Source organism: Diadema antillarum, unplaced genomic scaffold (genome assembly GCF_040938485.1).
Source record: "Diadema antillarum isolate AM-2024a unplaced genomic scaffold, OU_Dant_1.0 seq00000304_RagTag, whole genome shotgun sequence".
Classification (NCBI taxonomy): Eukaryota; Metazoa; Echinodermata; class Echinoidea; order Diadematoida; family Diadematidae; genus Diadema; species Diadema antillarum.
Window position 1 is genome coordinate 313890 of NW_027271327.1, and position 24490 is coordinate 338379.

General features: G+C 39.4%; 2 protein-coding genes across 2 annotated transcripts in view; one reads left to right on the plus strand and one right to left on the minus strand.

Annotated features, from left to right (window-relative positions):
• LOC139730380 (uncharacterized) overlaps positions 1 to 17343 on the plus strand; it is a 73453-nt gene extending 56110 nt beyond the window's left edge. The window contains exons 34-50 of the mRNA XM_071641246.1: positions 2768 to 2884; positions 4922 to 5038; positions 5922 to 6065; positions 6713 to 6829; positions 7317 to 7433; positions 7860 to 7971; positions 8488 to 8613; positions 9004 to 9075; positions 9639 to 9710; positions 10606 to 10677; positions 11396 to 11467; positions 12091 to 12162; positions 12705 to 12776; positions 13465 to 14215; positions 15157 to 15487; positions 16150 to 16361; positions 17197 to 17343. Of these exons, the coding sequence (XP_071497347.1) occupies positions 2768 to 2884; positions 4922 to 5038; positions 5922 to 6065; positions 6713 to 6829; positions 7317 to 7433; positions 7860 to 7971; positions 8488 to 8613; positions 9004 to 9075; positions 9639 to 9710; positions 10606 to 10677; positions 11396 to 11467; positions 12091 to 12162; positions 12705 to 12776; positions 13465 to 14215; positions 15157 to 15487; positions 16150 to 16361; positions 17197 to 17343 (2723 nt within the window). The remainder of the gene's footprint in view (positions 1 to 2767; positions 2885 to 4921; positions 5039 to 5921; positions 6066 to 6712; positions 6830 to 7316; positions 7434 to 7859; positions 7972 to 8487; positions 8614 to 9003; positions 9076 to 9638; positions 9711 to 10605; positions 10678 to 11395; positions 11468 to 12090; positions 12163 to 12704; positions 12777 to 13464; positions 14216 to 15156; positions 15488 to 16149; positions 16362 to 17196) is intronic.
• A 4712-nt stretch (positions 17344 to 22055) lies between these two features.
• Positions 22056 to 24162, minus strand: LOC139730381 (solute carrier family 52, riboflavin transporter, member 3-like). The gene is made up of 2 exons (XM_071641247.1): positions 22944 to 24162; positions 22056 to 22291 (listed from the first exon to the last, which is right to left on the minus strand). Exons 1-2 carry the CDS (start codon positions 24160 to 24162, stop codon positions 22056 to 22058), a joined length of 1455 nt encoding a protein of 484 aa, XP_071497348.1.
• Between the last annotated feature and the right edge of the window lie 328 nt (positions 24163 to 24490).

Genomic DNA, 24490 nt, shown 5'->3' on the forward strand with positions numbered 1-24490 from the left:
GAACAACTGGCGGAAGATACCGAGCCCCTGTGGCTCACACACGTGACGGGTTCCATGTCATTTTTTCCTGCGACAAGCAAAACATAAATACCCACAAGCATTACCCTAACCCTAATTCTAATCCTCACATCGACAATACTAAAACCCTATCACAAACCTACTCCTAACCCTAAGTCCATGTACAAAATATGAAGGGAGAAATTGTCGTAGGAACAAATGTGTTAACGACAACAAATAGTCCGCGAACGGGTATCATGACATTTGCTCCTGTGACACTTGCCCCAATCAAGTATCTCCACGCTGAGTCGAAAATATAAATTCTGCTCACGAACACGACTCTAGTCCTAATCCAAAACTTCACAGCAAACTAAACCTAACTCTGACTTCTTTGAGAAAATCAGACCGGAGCAGTTATTCGCAGGAGCAAATGTGATACCCCTCGAACGATAATTATGTTCACGTGGTATACATCGTGCCATGTACCTGAAAATGCTGGAGAAGTGAAACAAGACGAAGAGAAAACAAAAACAAAAGGAAAAAAAGCAGAAAAGATGAAGACAAAGAAGAAGACAGAAGAATAGAAAGAAAAAAAGGAGGAAGAAGAATACTATTTTTCATTTTGTTTCAAATTAATTTGTGCATATTTTTCTTTCACTAACTAATGCAATCAACAAATAATATTTCAATGAAATACATAATACGGTTTCTACCGATTAAACAATATCGTGGAGACGGACCTAGTCACAAATATATAAATCAATAACAGGGAGGAACTAATGTTGATATATTTGCAGAAGGATGAAGAAGATGCAAAACCCATGGCAGTGAATTTGGTTTTATGACCATGATGATACCGTTTTATGTCACCCCAACTGCCCCTCCCCAACAAGAAAAACAACATCGCAATAACGGCAAAATTAAATTCAAATAAAGAATATTATTAAAAAAAAACCAACAAACTCTCCTGCAGAATGAAAACAGCTAGATATAAGTGCAATACAAATGCAAGTAGGACAGGTATTGGCTTTTATGATTTCAGATAAGATATTTTAGTTAATGCGATGTGTTGTGTATATATCAGGTTTGACGACAGAATCCAATTTCTCAGAAATATATTGTTTCACTACCATCATTTTAAGATGATGTTTTCATTCATGCTGTCACGAACGAATGACCAAATCGCTCAATATTCGTCACACACTTCTCCAATACAGCATCTTATTGCACTTATAATCTGTGTGGATGCCCCAGCATATATACAGAGATATTCTTACCTATCATTGCTGTTGACAGCTTAAAAAGAGAATGATAGTGCCATGGACTTCCATCTTTTAACATTTAGACAATGGCATGATAAGTTCAATGGCTATACCTAATCGCTGGACAAGCCATAATCAAGGCAATTTCATCATAACACGACGTAATTGCTGCTTTTCAGTACCAAAGGGAAACTGTCCGTTGCAGAGGTGTCAGTCGTGTCAAGGGTCAGTCAATCAAAATAAGACAAAGAAATGGTGAGGGCTATTCATTCAAGCTTTGGTAGGAGAATCGCGTTTTCAAAATGGCGGATTAAGAGCGTTTTCAATGGCCATGGTTGTGCGCGCTGAAAAGACCAAAAGCAGTCCAGGTGCTAGTATGTCAATTAGGGGGGTAATTAGGCATTCTATGCCGGGTGATGATTACTTGATCGTTGTAGTGAGAAAATCATCACGCGCTTTGTTACCAGCTGACTGATTAGACGGATAGATCTCGTTTTTATGGAAAGTGAATTTCTCTTGAGAGTTCTTAGTGCAGGGATGATTGATAGGAAACACTGAAAAGCAACGTTGTTCCGTCAATGCATGTTGCCATCACTGTTTGTCCGGTGTAAAAGCATCAGCTCTTAATCTATATGTGGACCCTTTTTTTCTCTTTTTTTTCACCCAAAGATAGTCCGAAATGTAAAGTTGCTTTCATATTATAGAGCCTTTTCAGTTATTATGGCAATGCCTTATTTTCAAAGCTTAACAGGCGTCTCGATCGTTTCATTTTCTTTGTATTCTTTTTTAAGTATAGATTGAATTTATCATGGCTTATATAACTCATTAACTATATAACATTAATTATAACTCATTAATTAACTTGAATAATTTATCACATTATTTAGTGCCTGGCGATAACCACGAAAAATGCAACTGAGCATTCTGATCTGGAAGAAAGAGAAGGACGTTAAAAGTTGGAGAAAGACGAAAGGAGGCATGGAAATTTGTTGTTATCCTGGATGAAACATAACATGTCGAATAAGAATTAACCAAATATCAAACGAAAAAAAAAAAGATACTTAGACAATTCGGCGTTTAGCTCTCTTTAAAGGGAGCTATGATGTGTCATAGAATTCGTATCTTTATAAATATGTTCTTGCTCTGAATCAAATTAAGTGATTATAAAGAAGGCAATGATACAAGATTAAGAGCTGAACTCCTCACATGTAGCAGGGCCGACGCAGCCGTGGGGGCCGTGGGTGCTCGGGCCCCCACACTTTTTGTGCACCATACAAAGGAATAAATAAGGTGTCATCACTTTGTTGGCTCATGAAACCCGGAAGTGGGCCCCCACACTTTTGAAAACACTGCGCCGTTCCTGTGTAATGAGCGTTGTATAGTAATCTTTGCATAAACATGCTATCATGACGGTGTTACATTCAAATATCGCGTATTGCTCTTCGCGTTTTCCTACTCCATCCATCACATTTTGTCGCATGTGAGACTATCTGTTTTTGTTCATATAGGCTATCCGTCGTGCGAGGAAGACGAATTCGAGTGCGCCAACGGGCAGTGCATCCCCATCGAGAAGCAGTGCGACATCGTCCAGGACTGCGTGGACGGCAGTGACGAAGATCGATGTCGTGAGTCTCGTTTGCATGCCATGATAATCTGTATAAGAAAATAATATCAACGGTGCCTTTTAAAAGATAGTGAGAAAGACGGCAGCATCGGTGCATGGCGACTATGGCAATAAATCAGACAGGAGGGGTAATGCGTATTAGGCGATGATAGTGAACAAAGATTATTTACAAATTATATATATTAACCAGAGACTTGGTGTTAGAAAGCACAATGACCGCCATGCGTATTAAGATTTTGCTTTGTTCGTCTTTCCCTAATTCTCTTGTTTGAATCATTATCACTGTGTGTGTTAATTCTTCTTCTTGCCCTTCTTTTCATTTACATTATCATGGATTATTATTGTAACTATTTATATTAATACCAGGTACAAACACGAGAGACATATGGAAAGAATTCACAGTATTGATGCAAATTTTTGTCCGATATGATTGATTGTTATATTGGCATCATCATCATCACCACCACCACCACCACCATCATCGTCATTATCATTAGTGTCGTCATCATAACCATCATCATTATCACTATCATCATCATCATGGATGGCGCCACGTTTTCAAAAGTTGGGGGGGGGGGGACTTCAGACTTCTGGCGCCATCACATCCGGGTTTCACCTGACTAACAACCAACAACAAAAAAGTCATTATCATCGCCATCATCATCATCACCATCATCACCATCATCACCATCATCACCATCATCACCATCATCATCATCATCATCATCACTATATCGCTCAATATAAACAAGACTTATTACATGGTTTTTAGTAATACAATAAAGTTTCTTCCAGGTTCAGTATTAGTTAATGGTTTGCAGTTAAATCAAATAGATTCAACAAAATTTTTAGGTATTTATATTGATAATAATCTTTCTTGGAAGGTTCATGTTGATTATTTATGTAAGTTGTTGTGTAAAAACGTCGGAGTTATTCACAAATTGAAGTACCTCTTCCCCAAGCCAATATTGCATTCTCTCTATTCAACTCTATTATTACCTTACTTAAATTACAGAATATTGGCCTGGGGGAATTGCTCCAAGACTAAAATCGATTCGTTATTTTTAATTCAGAAAAAGGCTTTGCGGATTATAAATCGTGCAATTTTTTTGATCATACAAATGAATTGTTTGTTTCCAGGAAATTACTAAAAGTTTCTGATTTGTATTTGTATCACGTTGGAATTTTTATGTATAAGTTGAGCATTGGCGATCTTCCTTGTTTATTTTCCTCAATGTTTGTTAAAAAACAATGAAATCCATAATTACCCGACAAGACACAGTAGATCATATCACTTTTCCCCCGTTCGTACAGTTTTAGCCCTTAAGACCATGACGATTACTTCTACCGGCCCTTCTTTCTGGAATGAGTTAGATTCTGTTCGGCTGCAATCAAGTTCTCTAAACAAGTTCCTTTAAGCAAAATCTAAAAGCTAATCTTTTAAAATCCTATGCTTAGTTACTTGCCGTGATCATTTGATATATCTGTCCTTATTCGCAATGATGCCTCGCTCGGGTGACTACATTTGACCATATTTGTTTGACCAATATTGCAATTTTATGGAGCATTGAATCCCTGAGTTTTTACCTTGAACATTATAAACTATTTTGCACATTTCGTAGATTTTATAATCTCGACATACTGATTTTCGCTTGTGTTTCGTCATCTTTAGTAATTAGCATGTTGTACTAAACGCTTATATCATTTCTTTGGAACCTACATCCTACAAGCATTGCTTTTTAGTAGTTTCCTCATATTTACACATCATTATATTACATGTCCTTATACATTTGTGAAATTAGGTCTAAAATTGACTGTTGTGTTATATATATTTTACTCCGAAATCAAATGGAATATGAAACCTGAATATGAAATATGGAATATGGAACTTGAATGAAAAAAACCCAACAAACTTTCACCATCATCATCTTCATTACCATAATCACCATCATCATCATTATCATCATCACTATCATCACTATCACCATCATCATCGTCATCATCATCATTAATCCTCTCCTTTTGATTGACATCGCAGAATTCTGTTCGGAAGGTTTCTTCCAGTGTTACGACGGGACGTGCATCCCTCATAAGGCCGTGTGTGACGGCTTCAAAGACTGCCAGGGGCTCACTATGGAGGACGAGTTAATGTGTGGTAAGACACCATGTGCTTTGATGGTTACACGTCATCATCTTGTTCAGCAGCATTGATAGACTATGGTTATACTCAAGAGCGAAGGAGTTTTTATGGGAATTAATGTATAGCAGCGGTCATTTCAGTGCTACATTAACTGATTGTTTGGTAACAAAGAAATCTAGCGTAAGATAAATAGATATCATGCTGTTTCACACCATAGTGTTTATTCAATATTGTATTTCACCATTCTGTCATGTTTTTCAGCTGATTACTGTGGTGCCGTTGTCATGTTTTGATAATTCACTTATGTGTGCCCGAAGACATGTTGCTGCAAATATAGCTGTAGCTACATCCAGGATCAAAGTGAATCCATAAGACTGTTTGATATGTCACCAAGATCCTTAGGCTGCACTGCCAGCCATTTTGTGGTATTTCATTTACCCTAAGCCGTTCTTCTTCACCTGGAGAGTGGATATTTCTTCAAAGAATGCGACTTCGAGTAAGGCTATTTGTGATAATGAGGGTAGAGGATAGATACACTTCAATAAATCACATAAGACCATGAATCAACAAAGGATTATAACTTTTTAATCGAGGAGATTTCATGAATCTTTTGTCCGACAAATTTTTTGGACAAATATGCTCTCAGCTAATAAGATGCAAGGATTTCGATAACTTATAACAGTTTGTAACAGAAAAAGAAACATAAAAGAAACATATGCTCTATCAGACAAAAACGCTACATGAGTGCCCCCAGGCTGACATACACAAAGAAAAACAAGTCATGCATAAATGCACGCTATTTATTATGAACATTAAATTCATCCATCCATTTATGAACGAAATTGTATGGAAATTTGTTGCATAATTTCATCATTGTGGTCATATTTCGGTTTCTAAGATGACGGAAATGAAGATGAAACTACGAGAGGTCTGGAATGCCTGAACAGTGACAGAGTCGACACGAGGTGGCGCTGTTTATACGACTTTGACGCGTACGGGATTCAGCAGGGCTGCCGTGACGTCACACACTTGAGAGACTGTGGTAATTGAAATCTTTATTTCTCTTCAACTGGTTATTTATAGATATTTGATGTTGATGACACAGTATGATAAGGAAGCCATATTGTGGTGGATATTCTACCATATAAAGACGAAAGGAAACACAAACATAATCCAGTGTATTTGCTGTCACGCTTTTTCATTCATGTTTTCTCTCGAGAACCATATCATAATACTTTATGATACATATTACAAACATGCATACATACATTAATACATACATACATGCCTACACACATACATACATAACATACATACATACATACAAACATATTAATATCATAAACTGTCAGCATTTCCATCCCGTAATCAATCGATCAATGAATACATAATTATTTACCTGTCAATCTATCTCTGTGCCTATCTATTAAATTTATTAGCTAATAACTATCATGGAAGCTCTCTCTATACCCTTTTCATAAAGTGCTCATTCATTTTTCAATTCTTTTTTTTTTCATCTAAATGTATGCTCCTGAAACAGCACCACAAGATTTGGCAGTTTACCCAACTCCACGACAACACAATACGCCCGTCGAGTGTGCTAGATTTCGATCCTCTATGCTCATTGTTGTCGAATTAAGGATGCGGAAATGTTTTCTCTTTGAACTCGTATGTTCTCATTGTGTATAGCTGACTTTGACTGCGTGGGGAACACGTTCAAGTGCCCCGAGTCCTACTGCTTGCCGCTGCGTCGGAGATGTGACGGGATCGTCGATTGTCCCGGAGGGGAGGACGAATCATCGTGCGGTAAGTTGTCACCTGATTTGTTGGTGCAACTCTTTTTGTTTCGCTCTCCCTCTCATCCCTTTCCCCTATGGGTGGGAGAAGATGTTAAAGTCCAAGTCAGACGTGTGAAAGACCGCGTTCTTTTGTGTATCTGGATGATGAAAACACAACATCGTAAGTTACGTCGATGTAGGGCAATTTGTCAATCAGTTGCCATGAAAATATCTCGACGGTGGAATTTCATGAATTTGAACATTGGATTCTACAATCGCTAGCAACGCTTTCAGTACGGGTATATACGATCATGTCTGGACTTAACTTCCTAGAAATGAATAAACTTTAGCTATTATAACGTGTGTATGTATGTATGTATGTATGTACATCTATAATGATTCTTTTTTTTATTCATACACAAGTTGAGTTACAGAATAGTGACAGCCAATATTTCTATTATTTCATTTCTGAGAATATATCACATCATAACGGCTTATTTTATGTTTATCCGTAGAGTCGTTCTCATGTCCGGGTTTTCTCAAGTGCCACTTGGCGAGGTACTGCGTCACGCGTTCTCAACTGTGCGATGGAATAGCCGACTGCCCGGATGGAGACGATGAAATGTTCTGTGGTGAGGGATCTAGAGCGTCTCCGTTTTCCATTTCTGACTGTCAATTTGGTGGAACTTTACGATAACCTCCTACCTGCCATAGTTGATTACTAATACTGACAGCAGTTACTCTTTTGTTAAAGGAAAACAGTATGATTGATTGAAATGCATACTTTGCATTTGTACTGACTATTGTTATTGGGTAGAAATTAAGCACAATTGAACTAAAAAAGAATCAGTAAACCGTTCACGGAGGCATTTTCAACTGGTCTTCAATATTTGTTGTCTTTTAATTTAAGTACCTCGTCTTGTGGTAAATCATTAAAGCCCGTGCTCGCAAATTAATCTATCTGATTTCCAAATGCAATTTATTGAATCGAGCGACCCTTCTTCAATTTAAATTCTTGTCGTAAAGTAAAGATTTTACCGTTTCTCCCGAATACTAAGACGTGTCGTGCCCGTCTGGCTGTACTTGCGACGGGTTCAATTTTGAATGCTCGTCGGTTGGAGCATGGACCCCAGAGCTTGCGGCGGAAATTTCGCCCAACTCTCGTCAGATGTAAGTAGATAAATGTCCGCAACTTATTTCATTCTCAGCTGATGAACAGTAATGCATATGTCAACCGGTAAAAACAGTTCTAAGAACGTTTCATCTGCAGCAAAGGTTGCATGCCTGCCACGTGATCTCATGTTATAGTATGACAGTTTATTGATCCACGTAAAAGCAGAAAAGTAGAACGCAGAATCGGTGTAATCACCAAACTAGAAGCCGACGATTCTTCATTATTTGCATGCCCTACACTTTGTGAGCTGTCTTCAGACTTGGTTATCTTATGAAGACAGTAACAAAGCTTTCGACCGATTAGAGTCGGGCATATCTGCGGTTGGGCCCTCCCACGCCGCCATAGGTAAGACTAATCAAATACAGCTCAAAATTTTATTGCGTGGCTACTTTTCCGTGGCATGTAGGCCCTACATATTTTTTTTGTAAATAATCCTAGCGTCAAAATGAGAACTTATGTTCCTTCCAACGTTTATTTTTTATTTTTGTGAGATTTCTCTCATTTTATTCCAGAGTCATCAACAACGTTGCCCGCGGCAGTCGGCGCAAAAGACGCGACTCAGCACCGACTTCAAATCAGACGACGATAGAGGACGCTGTATACCTGAATATGTCAAACTACAAACTTCTCCTTTCGCTGTAAGCAGAATGATTATGACTTTCGTAAAGCAATCTTACTGTAAATTACCAGCGAGGGTTTTATGGTATTAGCCATTATTGAATTATTGCACTTGTATTGGCACTCTCATGAATCCGAAAATGCTAACTCGGATCGTAGCAAGCATTTATATGTCAGAGATTGTTACAAATACCAGAATTCTATACTTCACTGTCTTAAGGTGATATTTACAGATTGAGTTGACGTCATTACTGCTCTTCAAGGACTAACCCTTCTGGTCTGCACGTCAATTACGTATGTGTAAGGAAATTTATGAATAGTAATTACGTATCAGTATCAAATTTTGAAGAGAGATGTTTGTATATTCATCGTCTACTAGTACTTTGTTTCAATTATCCCCCAATATACAGACACCTGTCGGGAGACGGGATTGAACTCGTGATGCCGGGGACATTCGCTCATTCTCTCAACCTAATGACCCTGTAAGTCATGATGTACAATATTGCTCGATAACATGCCTGGATTTTAAGCACCAAAACACCAAATTGCCAGCGGTTCTCTTCTGTATCGCTGTTTCAATGGAATACTTAACCCTTTTATCAATAATTTGAAATGTATGAATGACTTTTTCTTCTTGGACCTAGTAGCAGTCTATCCAAGCACTTGTATAATAATATGCACAATCATACACGAGAATTAGAATCCACTTTGCAATGATTATTCATTCGTTGGTGCCTTGTCGGAGCAAGCTTCGGGCAAGCTTTCTAGTTGCCAGGAACAACACTTGTGACAAAGATATGCATAGAATACTAATATATTAGAGCCATATGAGGCACTTTCTTGACTTATTTGTTCTGCAATCATGTTTGCGCTCTGAACTTGGGTCTTAGGAGATTTGATATCAGTGATGAACAGCTCGGATAGTTCTAATTTGTATTTCTAGTGAAAGTTTCATGACAAGCGATATCATTAGTAATAGGTTGCATGAAACAATTATGTAGACATGAATGATCTTAGTACGGTTGTTCTCTCTTTGATTCCGTAGGGACCTCTCGAGAAATGAAATATCCGTTCTTCATCGCGATACATTCAGTGGACTGAGTCGTCTTACTTCGTTGTAAGTACTTTCACCATATCGTTTAATATCGCTCATTACATTGTACCCCTCGACAGGTCATGGGAATGGTATCCTGGACTGAGTTTCACAGGGGACACGTCAACGTTTACGACGATTGTCATAAAGCAGATAATGCAGATCGCTGCCACTGCGTCACGGAGAACATAAACATGTATACAGCCAATATCTGATTACAAATCGGCGAATATCCTACACTTCACGGAATATTGGTGATAAAACATTTGGAAGGTTTAGTCATTAAATAGTTATGTGAAGTGCATATTCATACATAACGTCTACTTGTATTTTCCCACTAAGGGGGAGCGAGGAAACCATCTCTCTTATTTGTCAGCAAGCTCAGAGAAAAAAACACACACAAGAAGAAATACTTTATTATTTCATTTCTACTAATACGTTTGAATAAAAAAACATACAAAGTTCATGTGTATGATCATGAAAATAATACTTATTGACGATGACTTTTGTATAAGCCCACACGACCTGCTCGAAATAAGTTGTCTCTTATTCGGTCATAGCAATTACCTGAACAACTAAGGTCGGGTTTTATCGTTGGATAACATCGCATTGATAAGAATCAAAGTGAGGTCACAAAGAGAGATCTGAACACCCATTCTTTCTGTAATATGCTCAAGAGCAGCCCGTTGACTTAGAATCTGTGGCACTTCTTAAGGATATCTGCTCCACGTTGTCTCTTTGTACTCCGTCGGTGACAACATCACTAGACGGAGAGATCCCCTAGATATCATGAAAGAATATTGGTGGGAGAATACCTTGTCAATGATGTATTTTCTGTTCAACTCCACAAAGTTGATTCAAACTCAGATGAAACACAGTTGAAACCTCATATGATTTTTTTTTCTTTTTTTTATTACAGAGACCTGTCTTCGAATCCTTTGGTGACCATCGAGCCACAAGCATTCGTGTCACTCAGCAGCCTACCGCAAATGTACGTTTCCCCGCACATACCCGAAAAGAAAACCCCCTGAAAATAATATATGTACTATGAAAGGATATAACATGATATCATTATGTTATATTACATGATATGACAATGAATGATATTGTATGATACGATATGATAATCATATATGATGAAATAAAATATGATATAGTATAATGTAATTACATAATACATTATATCATATCGTATGTGTGTGTGTTTACTGTCATAAAATATAAAATAGAAATACTCGAATGGGGAATGCTATTAAAGGGACTTTCAAGTATCACTGTAAATCTTCAAGACGTTTCTAGAATATTCAAGCATCAAAATGTTGACTCACTCTACGTGAGAACTGAAACCGTACCCTCTCGGTGATTTAACAAACTAATATTGTTACTGATAATTCAGATTAAGAAAAATTTTTGCTTGAATTTGTGCTGCAAGAATTTGGAGCGTATTGGCCTAATAACAAAACCGCATCTCTTTTTACTAGTTTTCCTTGTATACACAACATATACAATGTTAGACATACATCACTTTAACAAGTACATCAGTCTGAGTTGTCTGTAACAATATTTCATGACGATGTTCGTTGCTGATTAGAGCATGATATCTTAAATATTTCTATAGGCAATGCTTAAAACAGTTCGTCACATATTAGTACTCGCCGGATTTTATTGATAGTTCATTTGGTTTCCATTCGATGTCTTTCCACCTCTAGGAATCTGCAGTATCTTCGCTTATCCGCGTTAAAAGCAGGGGCATTTGTTGGACTACAATCTGTGGAACTTTTGTAAGACCAAAGACAATGTAAATGCCTTCCATTGTATCACATTGAATATATTTCAATGAGATTTTCGTAACGTCTGAATGGTGTATAATTTCGAATGCACTGTACCAGAATATTGGCACGACATATTCATACAACCAAAGGTGTACTTCATTAAGGCTAAAGGCTGAGGTGCGATAGAATTGTATGAGGACGAAATTTATGCATTTCGGGTGCATGTAGTCTATAGAATATTGCATGACATAGCACGCGCCATTTGTAATAATACCGTGTGTGAAGTGTATGAAGGGGACATAACAATAGGCATTATGATGGTTATTTCAGCTAACTAAACTATGAATAACATTATCTTTTTACATCAAAAGAAGTCAACGTGAACGCGAATGGACGTCAGAAAACCATTAAAGTTGTGATTCTTCAGTTATGGTTGTATGGTACACTCTGACGAATGCAGTGAATTTCCCGGTGCCAATACAATGAGTGCTAAATAATTTACACAAACACACAAAGACACACGCACACACACATAAATCATAACTTTATGCTATTTAATACGAGTATCACCCTTCATTTGTACCTTTTGCTGTTGTTGTTTTCATCGATTTCACACGGTTTTCTGCATGTAGGAATCTCACGGGGAACGACATACGAAATATTGAGTCTGGAGCCTTTGAGGGACTCGTTAAAACCCACACTCTGTAAGTATTGTTTGAAAGGAAACTTTTCTGTGATCTAGATGATGTCAATCCACTATATTTTCAGTGACATCGTTATAAAACACACAAAATTATTTCACATTTCATAATATACATCGTTGAATATGAAGGTAGGTACAAAATGTGACGAGAAAGTTTGTTTATGCCCTAGAGAAGTGGGAAAATATTCCTCTCTATCAACTGTCTATGACAGTTGAGAGTATGTTCAAGAAAATTTGAAAAAAAAAAAACCACACTGGCACTTACAGTAAAAATTCTCATATGTTCTGAAATAATCACATTGAAAGGTAAAACCATTCCGAACGCATCAATAGCAGCATATATATAATATGCATGTATATATATATATATATATATATATATATATATATATATAAAGAGAGAGAGAGAGAGAAATAGAGAAATGTATGTATCTGTGTGTATGTGTTTGTGATTTTGTTTGGACATTTGCGCACAATGACAGTTGTATACTTTTGTTGTTCTCTTCACACTCTTTTGACGAACTTCCTTTTTTTTTTCTCTAGGATCTTGGATGGTAATGACGTCCTCAACTTTGATCTTGACATTTTTGAAGACCTGACCAGTTTGCAGACTCTGTAAGTATCGAGAGAGAGAAAAAAAAAGAGGGCTCACTTTGATTTTCGTGGGGCACGAGGCCACATATGATTGGAAATGAGTGGCGAAGATATATGTTGTATTCTGTAACCATGGTAACAGTTTACATATGAATTGCTGCAAGGGTTTCTACGGCATGGCGTGTTTTTATTTGATTTGATCTATTCATTCTCTGTACGGCATCATGTTACAATTCCTTGTTTCAGCAATGTCATCAAACATTATAATATTTATAGTACTATACACATCATTGCTATTTCCTACAATTTTCTTTAGACATATAATAATTTTATATAACATCTGTGACATGATTACATGCGTTGTAAATCTCCATTCAGAACGGTTTCTGTGTGACCAGTGACTACACATTGGATATCAGCACCAAATCACAAAGCTTTGACACTCTGCGGAATTTGACATGGACTGAAAATATTGATTCTGGAAATGGAAATAAAACATCAAAATATTTAAGTCTTAAAGGTATCAAAAGTTGCCTCTCATGATATTCCCATTACCGAGATGACACAAAATTGTTTGGAATTTAACAGGGATTCGATTTTATTAGAAATTTCTTAAAGTACTCTTCACTTTTCCTGAATATCCACGTGTGTGTATTCCAACAGTTTCCTCAATGAATTTACGTCATTCATTTCCTTGTGACGTCATTAGGTCCTCGGAGTTGTTCCTGTTCTGCTGCATCGTTCCTGACATAGAAGACTGCAGTCCGCCCGAGGATGAATTCTCGTCATGCAAAGACTTGATGCGGTCAGATGTCTTGCGCGCTTTCATGTGGATCCTTGGCTTTAGCGCGCTCATCGGCAACGCGTTTGTCATCGGTTGGCGACTGAAGTCGCGCGAGAAATTCCGGGTCCAGTCTTTCCTCATCTTCAACTTGGCCCTGTCCGATTGCCTGATGGGGATGTACATGATCGTCATAGCTAGTGCGGACGCGCATTACAGAGATGTGTACGTCTACCACGCCGAGGCCTGGAGATCTGGTGGAATGTGCAAACTTGCTGGAATTCTGGCCAATCTCTCCAGTGAGGCATCGGTGCTGATACTGACTGTCATCAGCGTGGATCGCTTTCTCTGCGTTACTTTCCCATTTTCGGAGTACCACCTCGGGCGGAAGTCCGTGCGCTATGTTGCCGGAGTGGTTTGGCTAGTGGCTCTGATTCTCAGCGCCATTCCCGCGCTGCCAAGTTCCTACTTCCGCGACGAATTCTACGGCCGGTCCGGGGTGTGTCTCGCTCTGCCCTTGACGAACACTAGGCCTCCTGGTTGGGAGTACGCAACCGGTCTTTTCGTTGGACTAAATTTTGTAGCACTTTTGACTATCATCGTCTGCTACGCTGCTATCTACAGCACTGCTAAACGATCCACCATGGCCATCAGAAACAGCAGAAAAATGTCAGTCGAGGTAATAATCCAGAAATTGTGGCTTTCTTAAGAGGTCTATTGCAAAGGCCGAAATAACAATATTCCGCAAAAGGCAAGCAAGAAGTGTTCAGGTCATTCGCATTGCAACATGCCGAGGGTTGATACCAGTAGTTGCGTGCACCTGGGACGAAACACATGGGGTTGGTAGCATTCACCTGCTTTAATGGGACCGATGGTGGGTTTTTATCTTTCTGGCTAGGCAAGTACAGTGGGGTGCGACTTTTTTTACTAAAGGGACCTATATTTTCAGGTCCCATCGGGAGTGGCAAGGTGTATGGCTTCTAGCTAGAGGGGACGACTATCTGAATGAATACACACATCTTCACACAGGTAGACTCTGTGGGATTCGAACCCAGGACCCTGTTTCATAAAGCTGGTCGTAAAGTTACGAACGACTAAAGAACGGTTGGTGATCAGTTCTGATGTGCTGTACCTATCAGAAATTCAATAATTCAGCACAAGAACTGATTACCGGTCGTTCACAAGTCGTTCGTAAGTTTACGAACAACTTATGAAACACCCCTGGACGTTTAACTACAAGGCAGATTGAGCCACTTCACAGTCTATAAATGAGTACAGTCGAAACATTTGAAACGACGATAAGTCTTTACAAATTCAGGAAAGTGATCCCCGAGTCATCTGGAGTGTGTTAAAGATGACGCATTTCAAGAATTGTGAAACGGAAACTTGTAAACTGATTGTACTGCATGCACTAAAAATGGTTTGAGTCAGGTCCTCTTGCTCGGAAAATGATGGGTGATTTATCTTTCATCAAAGTTTGCAACAGTATAGGTTGATATCTGACTACAACTAATATCATCATCATTGTTGTTCGGTAAGAAGAAGGTGACGATCCTAATCTTGATGATTACCATCATCGTTATCGAAATTGTCATCATCATCATCATTTTGTCCATTTAGATGAAGCTGGCGATGCGAACGGTTGTAATCGTGGCGACAGACATGTGCTGCTGGTTGCCCATTGTGGTCATGGCTTTCCTGGCTCTTACCAACGCGGCCGTCATCCCGCCGAGCGTCTACGCCTGGACCGCCGTCTTCATCCTCCCGATCAACTCGTCCATCAACCCTTACCTGTACACCATCTCCGCCATCGACGTGAGAGCGAAGGTGAAGTCGTTCAGGGGCACGTTCATGTCGACGATATCGAGCGGGAACGGGAACCACAATTCGACGGACGTGTCACTGCTGAGGAGGGACATGTCACTCAACGGCGCGCGGGTTGAGAAACAAAGTAAGTTACTTGTATCAGGTCCTGCTGTTGCGGGACTGCTACGACACATTGTGCGTCGTGGCTACATGGCGAATCTGCGCTTCTCACGAGACAAGCTAGATCTGCTGAAAAAAAAAGAGAAGACAAAATTGTGGGAACCTAGGAGATAGGGGTTACTACAGGAAAACTGGATAGAAAAACAATGCATTAAGTAACGATTATGCCAAATGGTTCGGCAATAAAGCTGAAAAGAAAGAAGGGAAAAAACAACAACGGCAAATGATACACCCAGAGCCTAAAACTAATCACTGAAAACTTACCGACCACTTAGATTTGATTGTAATTACAATAAAAATTCTACATTAAAGAGCTGAAGTGTGTGAAGTGATGTATACAGATAATTATATGCATGGTGTGAGAGGAATTAAGATCATCTGTTTCCGTCATTTTCTTTTCTTATCATGTTGGAAAACAAATGTTTTATTTCATGTTAAAATCCTGGTTTTGCGCATTAATATTTTCGGGTGCTAAATCAAACATCAGTCAACCTTTTAATTTTTCGTTTACCTTGTATGTATTATGCTCCAAAAGCCTTTATTCGTTATAAAAAATCCTCTCTAAAATTACTTAAAAACATGATGCCTACCATATCTTTATTTCTTCTTCTTTTTTTGTCCCCCAAGATTCCGCCAGTCCTCGGAAAACAAAGCAGGACGCCCCCATACGACTATTCCTGTCGGAGGCAATCAGGCTGGTCAAAGCGAAGAAGCTGACACTGGACGCCAGTGACGTATCCACAATAACAACCGATCTACACAGAATGCTCGAAGTCTTCAACTCTTGCTCGATAGGATACATTGTCAGCGCTGACAATATAATCATTGAGAAGAACGAGGTAATAAATATAAGATTCGCCGGGCATCGCCTAAAAACATGGCTGTGAATCATAAAATATGCCCCTACACAGTGCACTCCCGTTATAACGAAGTTCTCAGGACCGACATTTTATTGAAATTTCGTTCTCCACAATACAGCTAAATAGAAATGTACATAAAGATAGATGACAATTTTGGGACATTAATTTTTCTTCGTTGCAACGAAGATTTCGTTATAACCATGTTCGTTGTAACAGGAGTGCACTGTACTTCAAGACTAACCATTAAGAATTATACACTACATAGTTATAATACACATGAAAAAATGCGTACATTAAATACAAACATGCATACATACATACATAGTGATACAGGTACACATATTACATACCTATACAAACAAACACTTCTTTTAATTTTTTTTTCTTATGAACAATCAAAAATCTTACCTAGAGCTAAATTACATAAAACTTAATGGAGATGGCAGAGATTACCAAGAATTTGTGTACAAATTTTCAAAGATAAATCTAAAGGGAATCAATCTTGTTTCGTCGATGATCCGAATGGGAATAATTATCATTACTTGGGATATGAAAGGCCTATCGTCTCATATGACGGAAAGAAGTAGGTGATATTCTTATTGTAATCTTTAGAAATATTGTGCCTTGTCCAGCAATGCAACATGAGACTTTAAATTGGCCATACAATTTGAAAATGGAGGGGGTCTCCACAAGAACTGCCATATATTCCATGTTTTTTTTATATGATATCGTATGATTTTCTCTAATCTGTTGAAATTCTGTACTCTCCTATAATTGACATGACATTGTATTTTCTTCATCCTCCCTTTTTAAGAAAACCTGTAAATGGAAAGGATCTTTGTTGCTGTCATGTGACAGCGCCCCCAGCGACAACGACCAAGACAAAGCGAACTGTTTCGACCACCTGGAGTTGGTCATAGCCGAGTTAAACGACGCACTTGGACTTGGCACAACCGTATAGAGTACCATTCATTGTGATGTCATAGCCATTCATCACCATGGAAACTGGCTCTAAGCAACCTCATCTGGTCCAAGTGTCTTTGCACGCACCTTGTTCCTACCCAAGCTGTATAAAAAGACTGTGACTTTATCACTTCAGCACTTTATAGGATATCCCGTTCATTTGCTACTGTTTGACATAGGGTGCGTTTATCAACTCTTTTTCTCGGCAGAAACGGATTTTCCAAATAGCTTTCAAGGAATTTTTACGAGTTAATAAACGCAAAGCTGTTTTGAAAGCCCTTTCGGAAAGCCTTTTCGAAAGACGCAAATTTGTGGCTTTCCAAACAGGTTTCCTAAACAGGTTTTCAGAAACCTGTTTGTAAAAGCCTTTTGAAGTTGATAAACGCAAAGCTGTTTTGAAACGGCTTTGTAGTATTGTACTTCAGTTACGAACAATGCACGCCTTATTATGACCTCTTCTCCTCGGGTCGAATTACGTAATGCAGATGTGCAGTGACAGACCAGTTATCGTGTTCGCGAAGAGTTGATAAACGCAACTATTTTGGAAGCCGTTTCTAAAGGGCTTTGGAAACGGCTTTTGAAAGCCGTTTAAACAGGGGAAAGATGATAAACGTAGCCATAGAGGGATGTGACGTAGATTCTGCCACTATGGATTTGAAAGGACATTATATAAACGGCGAAATTATACTATTCCAGTTACGCAATTTGTTGAGACATTCTTTTCTCAGAGTCGTGATAAATGGCGCAGATTGGCGATCAAATTTTTGAAAAGTTTGTCAAAGCGGGAAGACCTTGGAAGCATCGAAGAAATCAAAGGAAGTGAGCAATTTACTGATGCACATCACCTATTTCTTAACAAATGGTAATATCATAAAATGAAATTTTGCAAATTATTTGATGTTGCCACATTTTCAAGAGCAGTGCACGTTAATGGATAGCTCATACTGGCTCCATCGATAATAATGGAAATGACTGACTCCTTAGCAATTTTAGTGTGTGTGCGTGTTTGTGTGTACAATGTGTTATTATGCAGGGCTCGAATTTTAGTGACCATCTTTGATGGCCACTAAAATCTATGAATTTGAGATTTTGGTGGCCCGAAATAAAAGGAATCACTAGAAAAACCTTATTGAAAAATTTAGAGGCTCGACATGTTTTGTTTGTTTGTTGTTGTTGTTGTTGTTTTTAATCTTTTTTTTGGTGGCCTCGGGCCACCGCTAATGCCGAGTCCTGATATATGCATGAGTGTGTGTGTGTGTGTGTGTGTGTGTGTGTGTGTGTGTGTGTGTCTGTGTCTGTGTCTGTGTCTGTGTCTGTGTCTGTGTCTGTGTCTGTGTCTGTGTCTGTGTCTGTGTCTGTGTCTATACGTCAGTAGTCGGGTGTAGCACAGGGCCCAGGCATTAGGCATTAGGAATCTCACTTCCTGAACTGAATGAAATAACGCAGGGAAAATAACACTTTCCCCAAGACAAAACTCATTTAATTATGCTTGTGTGCTGATACAGAAGTCAAGAGTTTAGTAAGTCTAAAAGTTTAATACAAGTGAAATTGGGTAAAAGAGTTCCCCATACCTCACCTTTTTATCATATACTATTTTTTTTTTTTTGCAAAGCTATATAATTTTCTTGTAACCTCTTAAATACACCCATGCGTCGCACTGGTCTCTCTGGCTTATCGTAACTTTACGTAATGCTGCACGCTGATGGCTGATATGGGATGTAGTACATTGATTGGCCTTTTTGGGTATACTTCTCTCTCATTGGCCGATCCATTTCATATAAATAACTAGTGCTCTTCGTGTTGTCAATATGAATCGATATTTCTCAAGGTTTAAATCCTTAATTTATGTGAATAAAGGCTGCAAAAACTCGTGGAGTAATGAAACTGCACTGAGAAAAGAAAAGGAAAAGACGAGTAAAATGCATTCTAAAGATGAAAGAGGGCGTGCGTGAATGGCAGAGTTGTTTTTTGTTGTTCTCGGTTTCATTTCTGTTTCTGTGTTAGACGTCTTTAATCCGGGACCTCTTTGTTCTTTAATGAAGCATGCACTGATAATATTGCAACGTGTAGTGCTATGGCAACAGGACAGGAACAACCAATCAGCATTGAGCAGTTAAGGCATTGCTACGGATGGGTGTCTTCAAGTAGGAACTACTACAACTCACTATCAATCTATCGTGGGCATCTTTGTGAAATGAGTCTCCGGTTGATTATCAGACATAAAAATTATGGTAAAAAGAAGAACAAAAGTCAGAGCAAAAGAGAGAAAGACATATAAAGCATAAAGACACACGTACACACGTACACACGTACACACACACAAACACACACTCCATCTATCTATCTATCCGTCTATGTGCCTATCTATCTATCTATCTATCTATCTATCGATCTATGTAATCTACATTTCTATTTATAAATCTTTTTTTGACTGTGTATTTGCAACATGAAAACAAAACTGAAACACTGTCTTTTTTCAAACAATCAAGTAATCGCATGTGTACATGGATGTGTGTGTGTCTCTGTGTGTGTCTCTGTGTGTGTCTGCGTGTGTGCGTGTGTGCGTTGTTGTGTGTGCATGTAGGCGTAGTCTCTGAAATGCAAGATAGCCATTTTGCACGACTGTTCATTAAAGATGCAACACATTAGAACCTGACACACTTAAAACAGGCTTTTATTCTCTATCCCTCATAACGCTCATGTCCGCTTGCTTGTTTGATACAAAATGACATTTTAATACCATCGCAACACTCATAACAGAAATGTAATATGGTGAAGAAAAGCACACAAAGGAACGAAACACCAAATATAATGCTCATTGAAGGAAAACTCGAGTTGGTAGGGAGAATGCATCATAGTAGGGTGGGTGAACATTACAACCTTTTATGGGAATGATCTCGAAGTGAAAGCCTATAAAGTCATAGATTGTGTTTCTTTTTTTCTTCTTTTTTTTTTAAACCGAAAGTGTAATATGTGCGTGTGTGTGTCGGGGGGGGGGGGGGGGGATAGCCCCTGGCTAGTTGTGCCCACCAGTGCCGAGGTCACAATGCTATTGTCATTCACATACCACCAACTTGATTTGCAGGGGTCACAATGCTGTAGTTATTCACATGATATATATACCACAAAAGTATATATCAGTATTTCTTTTTGATATGCACACTGCCGCCATGAATACACAGACTACTTTTATGTACAATTCACCATGTCATTGTTGACTACGGCGGTGGAATGTAAATCACTGAAGCGATGCGATGTGTGTTTAGCGCTGGTGAATGACGTTTAGCTGTGCCGGTGATTTGAGCATTATTCTCATGTTCTCGGCAAGATGTTGACTACTTGACATAATAATGAACTTTAACATACAAATGTCAACAAGCCAGCAAGGTTACCGATACAGGGTATAGAGCCTTAAATCAACAGTCGCTTTCATCCTTGATATCTTAACTCCCCCACAAATACATAGATCCTTTGTGTAGTATACAGACATGGAGGTGAACTAGTAAGATCCTACAGAGAACAATGATGAAAGGCTGGTTGTCACTGGCTGATATAATTATATACAGTAAGTACACTCCTTCAAGGTGGGAATGCATAAACCGCAAGGTCACAAGTTGGAAAACTTATCACGTTTTGCACGCATCATACCGGGTCGCATAAAATCATGTCCATATCATGCTTCTCTCTCTCTCTCTCTCTCTCTCTCTCTCTCTCTCTATATATATATATATACATATATATATTTCTCTTTGCATTACATTTATGCTTACGCTTCTGTCTATATGCATAGGAAGAAATGTAACTAGTATGACTAATATGAACTAGATCTTATTTTGAAGTGCAGGTCTACCATATATATATATACACACACACACACACACACACACACATATATATATATATATATATATATGTACATATGATACGTAATGGGCTAGGCGCCATTTCTGCACACTGTAAGTCCATCATCAGATAGAGCAAGGTAAAACCTTTCCAGTGATACCTCGCTTGTCACATGATAAGAATTACTCCTTGAAGTTATAAAACTCACTTTTCTTATTTTATTCTTTTTTGTTCTTTTTGTTGTTGCTCAATCGCACATATTTCAGCTTAACATGAATTAAGTCAACTTGTTTTTGCGATCAGACTTTTCATATTATAAGTGTATGATAGGCATACTATAGGCATAATGTTCATGCTTAAGCTTCCCTTTACATGCAGGGAAAGGTATACTGTTTATACAAGTATACGTCTCGTAGATTTATGTTGGTATATATAATCACATATATATTATATATGTATTATGAATATATACATGCATACAGCAGGCAACAAGAAGAAAGTAATGTTAGTGAGAAAAGGACTGTCCACCAATCACAAGATCATAATGCCAATCAGCACTTAACATGGAAAAAAATCCAGAATACCCACGTTTTAACTTCGTATCAGATCAGTAAAGCTACGGATGAAACTTAAAGCATCGCCATTTTCAAGGCGGGAACACAAGGAACATGTCCCTGGACAATGCTTTTCAAACGTGATGGTTTTCTTCCACGGACGATTGATGGAGGAGGATCATCCGCGTGGATAACGTTCGAACGTCAATGTGTACATCTTAATACGATCAACTGATACCAGTTGGATCCGATTTTAGTGTGTAAATCATCTTCGATTCACGGCTAACACTACAAGACACACCCATGTGGTAGATCAAGGGTCCGGCAGGAGTGTTCCACATCCAGCCCCCTGGTCCTGTGGGGTGTGGAAGAGGCCAAGGACGTTAATGAGCACGAACATGATAAGGGATCCGCCCAGCCCTCCTAGCTGTCCGATCACGCCCCCGCGGATGAGCGAAGTCAGACTGGTGTCGGTTACCCCGCAGCATCCACAGGATGGCCCACTCGGCAGTAATTTAGGAACAGTCCTTCCAATAGCCAAGCGATTGTCTATATAAAACAGACGTTATAACCAAAATAAAAATAAAAAAGGAGGAATAGGAATTAGAAGATGATGAAAAAGACGATGATGATGAAGAAGAAGAATAGAAGAAGGAGGAGGAGAGGAGGGAGGAGGAGATGACGACGAATAAGAAGAACAACAACGGTAACAAATAAAAAAATGACCAAACTTTTCAGTCACGATTAAACATGTTACATGAACCTGTGTTCGTGATGGCAAGTTTACGAATAAAGCAAGCTTTGAACTTATGACGCTACTGTAAAAAAAAAAATGTGAGTGCTAACTTTATGTACAAACAACACTACGACACTACACATGTGGATATTACAAGAGGTTAACAGCTTGTAATACATACGTCTGTAAAGTGAATAATCAAGATTGGGAATCCGTGATAATACAATGCTCAGTTGGGTCAAGTATCAATGCTCTCTATAAAGAACCCCTGGACCCACCCTTACGATGCAAAGAATCTTTGGGTGGAACTCTCGCTAATCAAATGTTTCTTGTCCTTTTCTTAAAATAATCTTTAAAGACCGTTTTCTTTAAGTGTGTGTGTGTGTGTGGGTGGGGGGGGGGGGGGGTAGGGGTGGGAATGCAGCCACATCAGCCCCCTCCAGTTCCGTGGTTACTGTAATGTACTTACAATGACTATTTTTCCAGCCAGAGTTCCACGCAGTGGTGGCACTGGACTCGACGCTACATACATGCAGTAGGCAGACGCCAAAATACCGAAGAAGAGACAGGTGTAAACGACCCTCAGGCTATTGCGTGGTCTCAAGAGGAAGAAGAGAATAGAGACCGCCGCTACCATGGCTCTCAGCGGTACGATCACCACGAACGTGCCGTGGCCGTAGGCGGCAGCTGAATAGCTCTCCACCGTGTCCATGACCCCGCAGGAGACGAATGAGATGAGAAACTGTGTCAGGTATAGGACCGTGACGTCAAAGGAAGGAGGTCCCGGCCTTAACTTCCCCGTTTCTTCTTCCTCGTCGAGTACTTCTGAGGGGTTCAGCAGTGCACGACGGGATTCGCGGCCGAGCGGGAGATCCAGCTGCCATCCGCGATCTTCTGGGCTTGATGACTCGTCTAGGACTACCCCAGTGCAGCCATGGTACCGCCTGTAATTTAGAGACGAATTATATTCGTGTTCCACACATGGCAGGGTGTTCAGAAATATGAAAGAAAGTTGCGACAACACGACGAACACGAGGAGCAAGGAGAAGTAGCAAGCTGGACTAAAGTTGAAAGAATAAACACAATCTTCGTTTGAGCACGTGATGTTGTCGATCTGCGTGGTCGTTTCCACAGTGTATGGCTGCATTGTGGTGCAGGAAATCCCGAATCCTTGAACGAGGACTAACAGGGCCGGGAGGAACGATCCGAGTCCCTGTCCGATCCAGAACCAGTTCAAGTAGCCGGGTTTGACCACGGACGCGAAGCGCAGGGAGGTTGATTCGGACGTGGTGCATACCGCCGCCATCACAAACAACAGACACAAGAACGCAGTGCTGTGCTGTTGTTCGATGGATCGCCATTCTGTGAAGCGATTCCAGAAGAATATCAAGAGGAGAGATGAGAGCGTGCCAAGGATACCTAGAAGGTGGTTCACTGGAATCTCAACCCGAAGAGATCCCGGAGATACGCGCTTACTGATGAGCAGGAGCGACAAGGGCACCACCACAGCCAGATTGGTGACGGTTACAACGTAGGAGTTGATTCTGTACTGCTCGGGGATTCCTGCAAGAATGAGGATGGGTAACTCGCACCAGATCCCGGCCACAGAGACCCAGGAACCAATGCCGAGGAAGACGATGAGTGAAATGGCGAAGATCGTTCGAAGCTTGCCCGACCGCGCCATCGTTGATAACACGGCAAAATTGCTACAATATATATATAGGGAGACAAAACAGAGAACAACAGGGGAATTTAGTATCTGATTTCATCTAAAAGGAGATTACAGGGCAATATCCAAAGAGTTGATCATCTTGAAAACAGAGAATAGATTAATCTGAGGGGGGAAGGTTGAGGTGAATTTTCTTCATTTTGTCTCCCTCTACAAATGAAATTTGCAAGATTAAAACTGCTGATCTGTTATCTAGAACGTACACATAAATTTGCAAAAATAGGCGGTTTTTGTAACAGCAAAATTTCATGCATACCTTTTAAACAAACATGAAAGGTTGTTC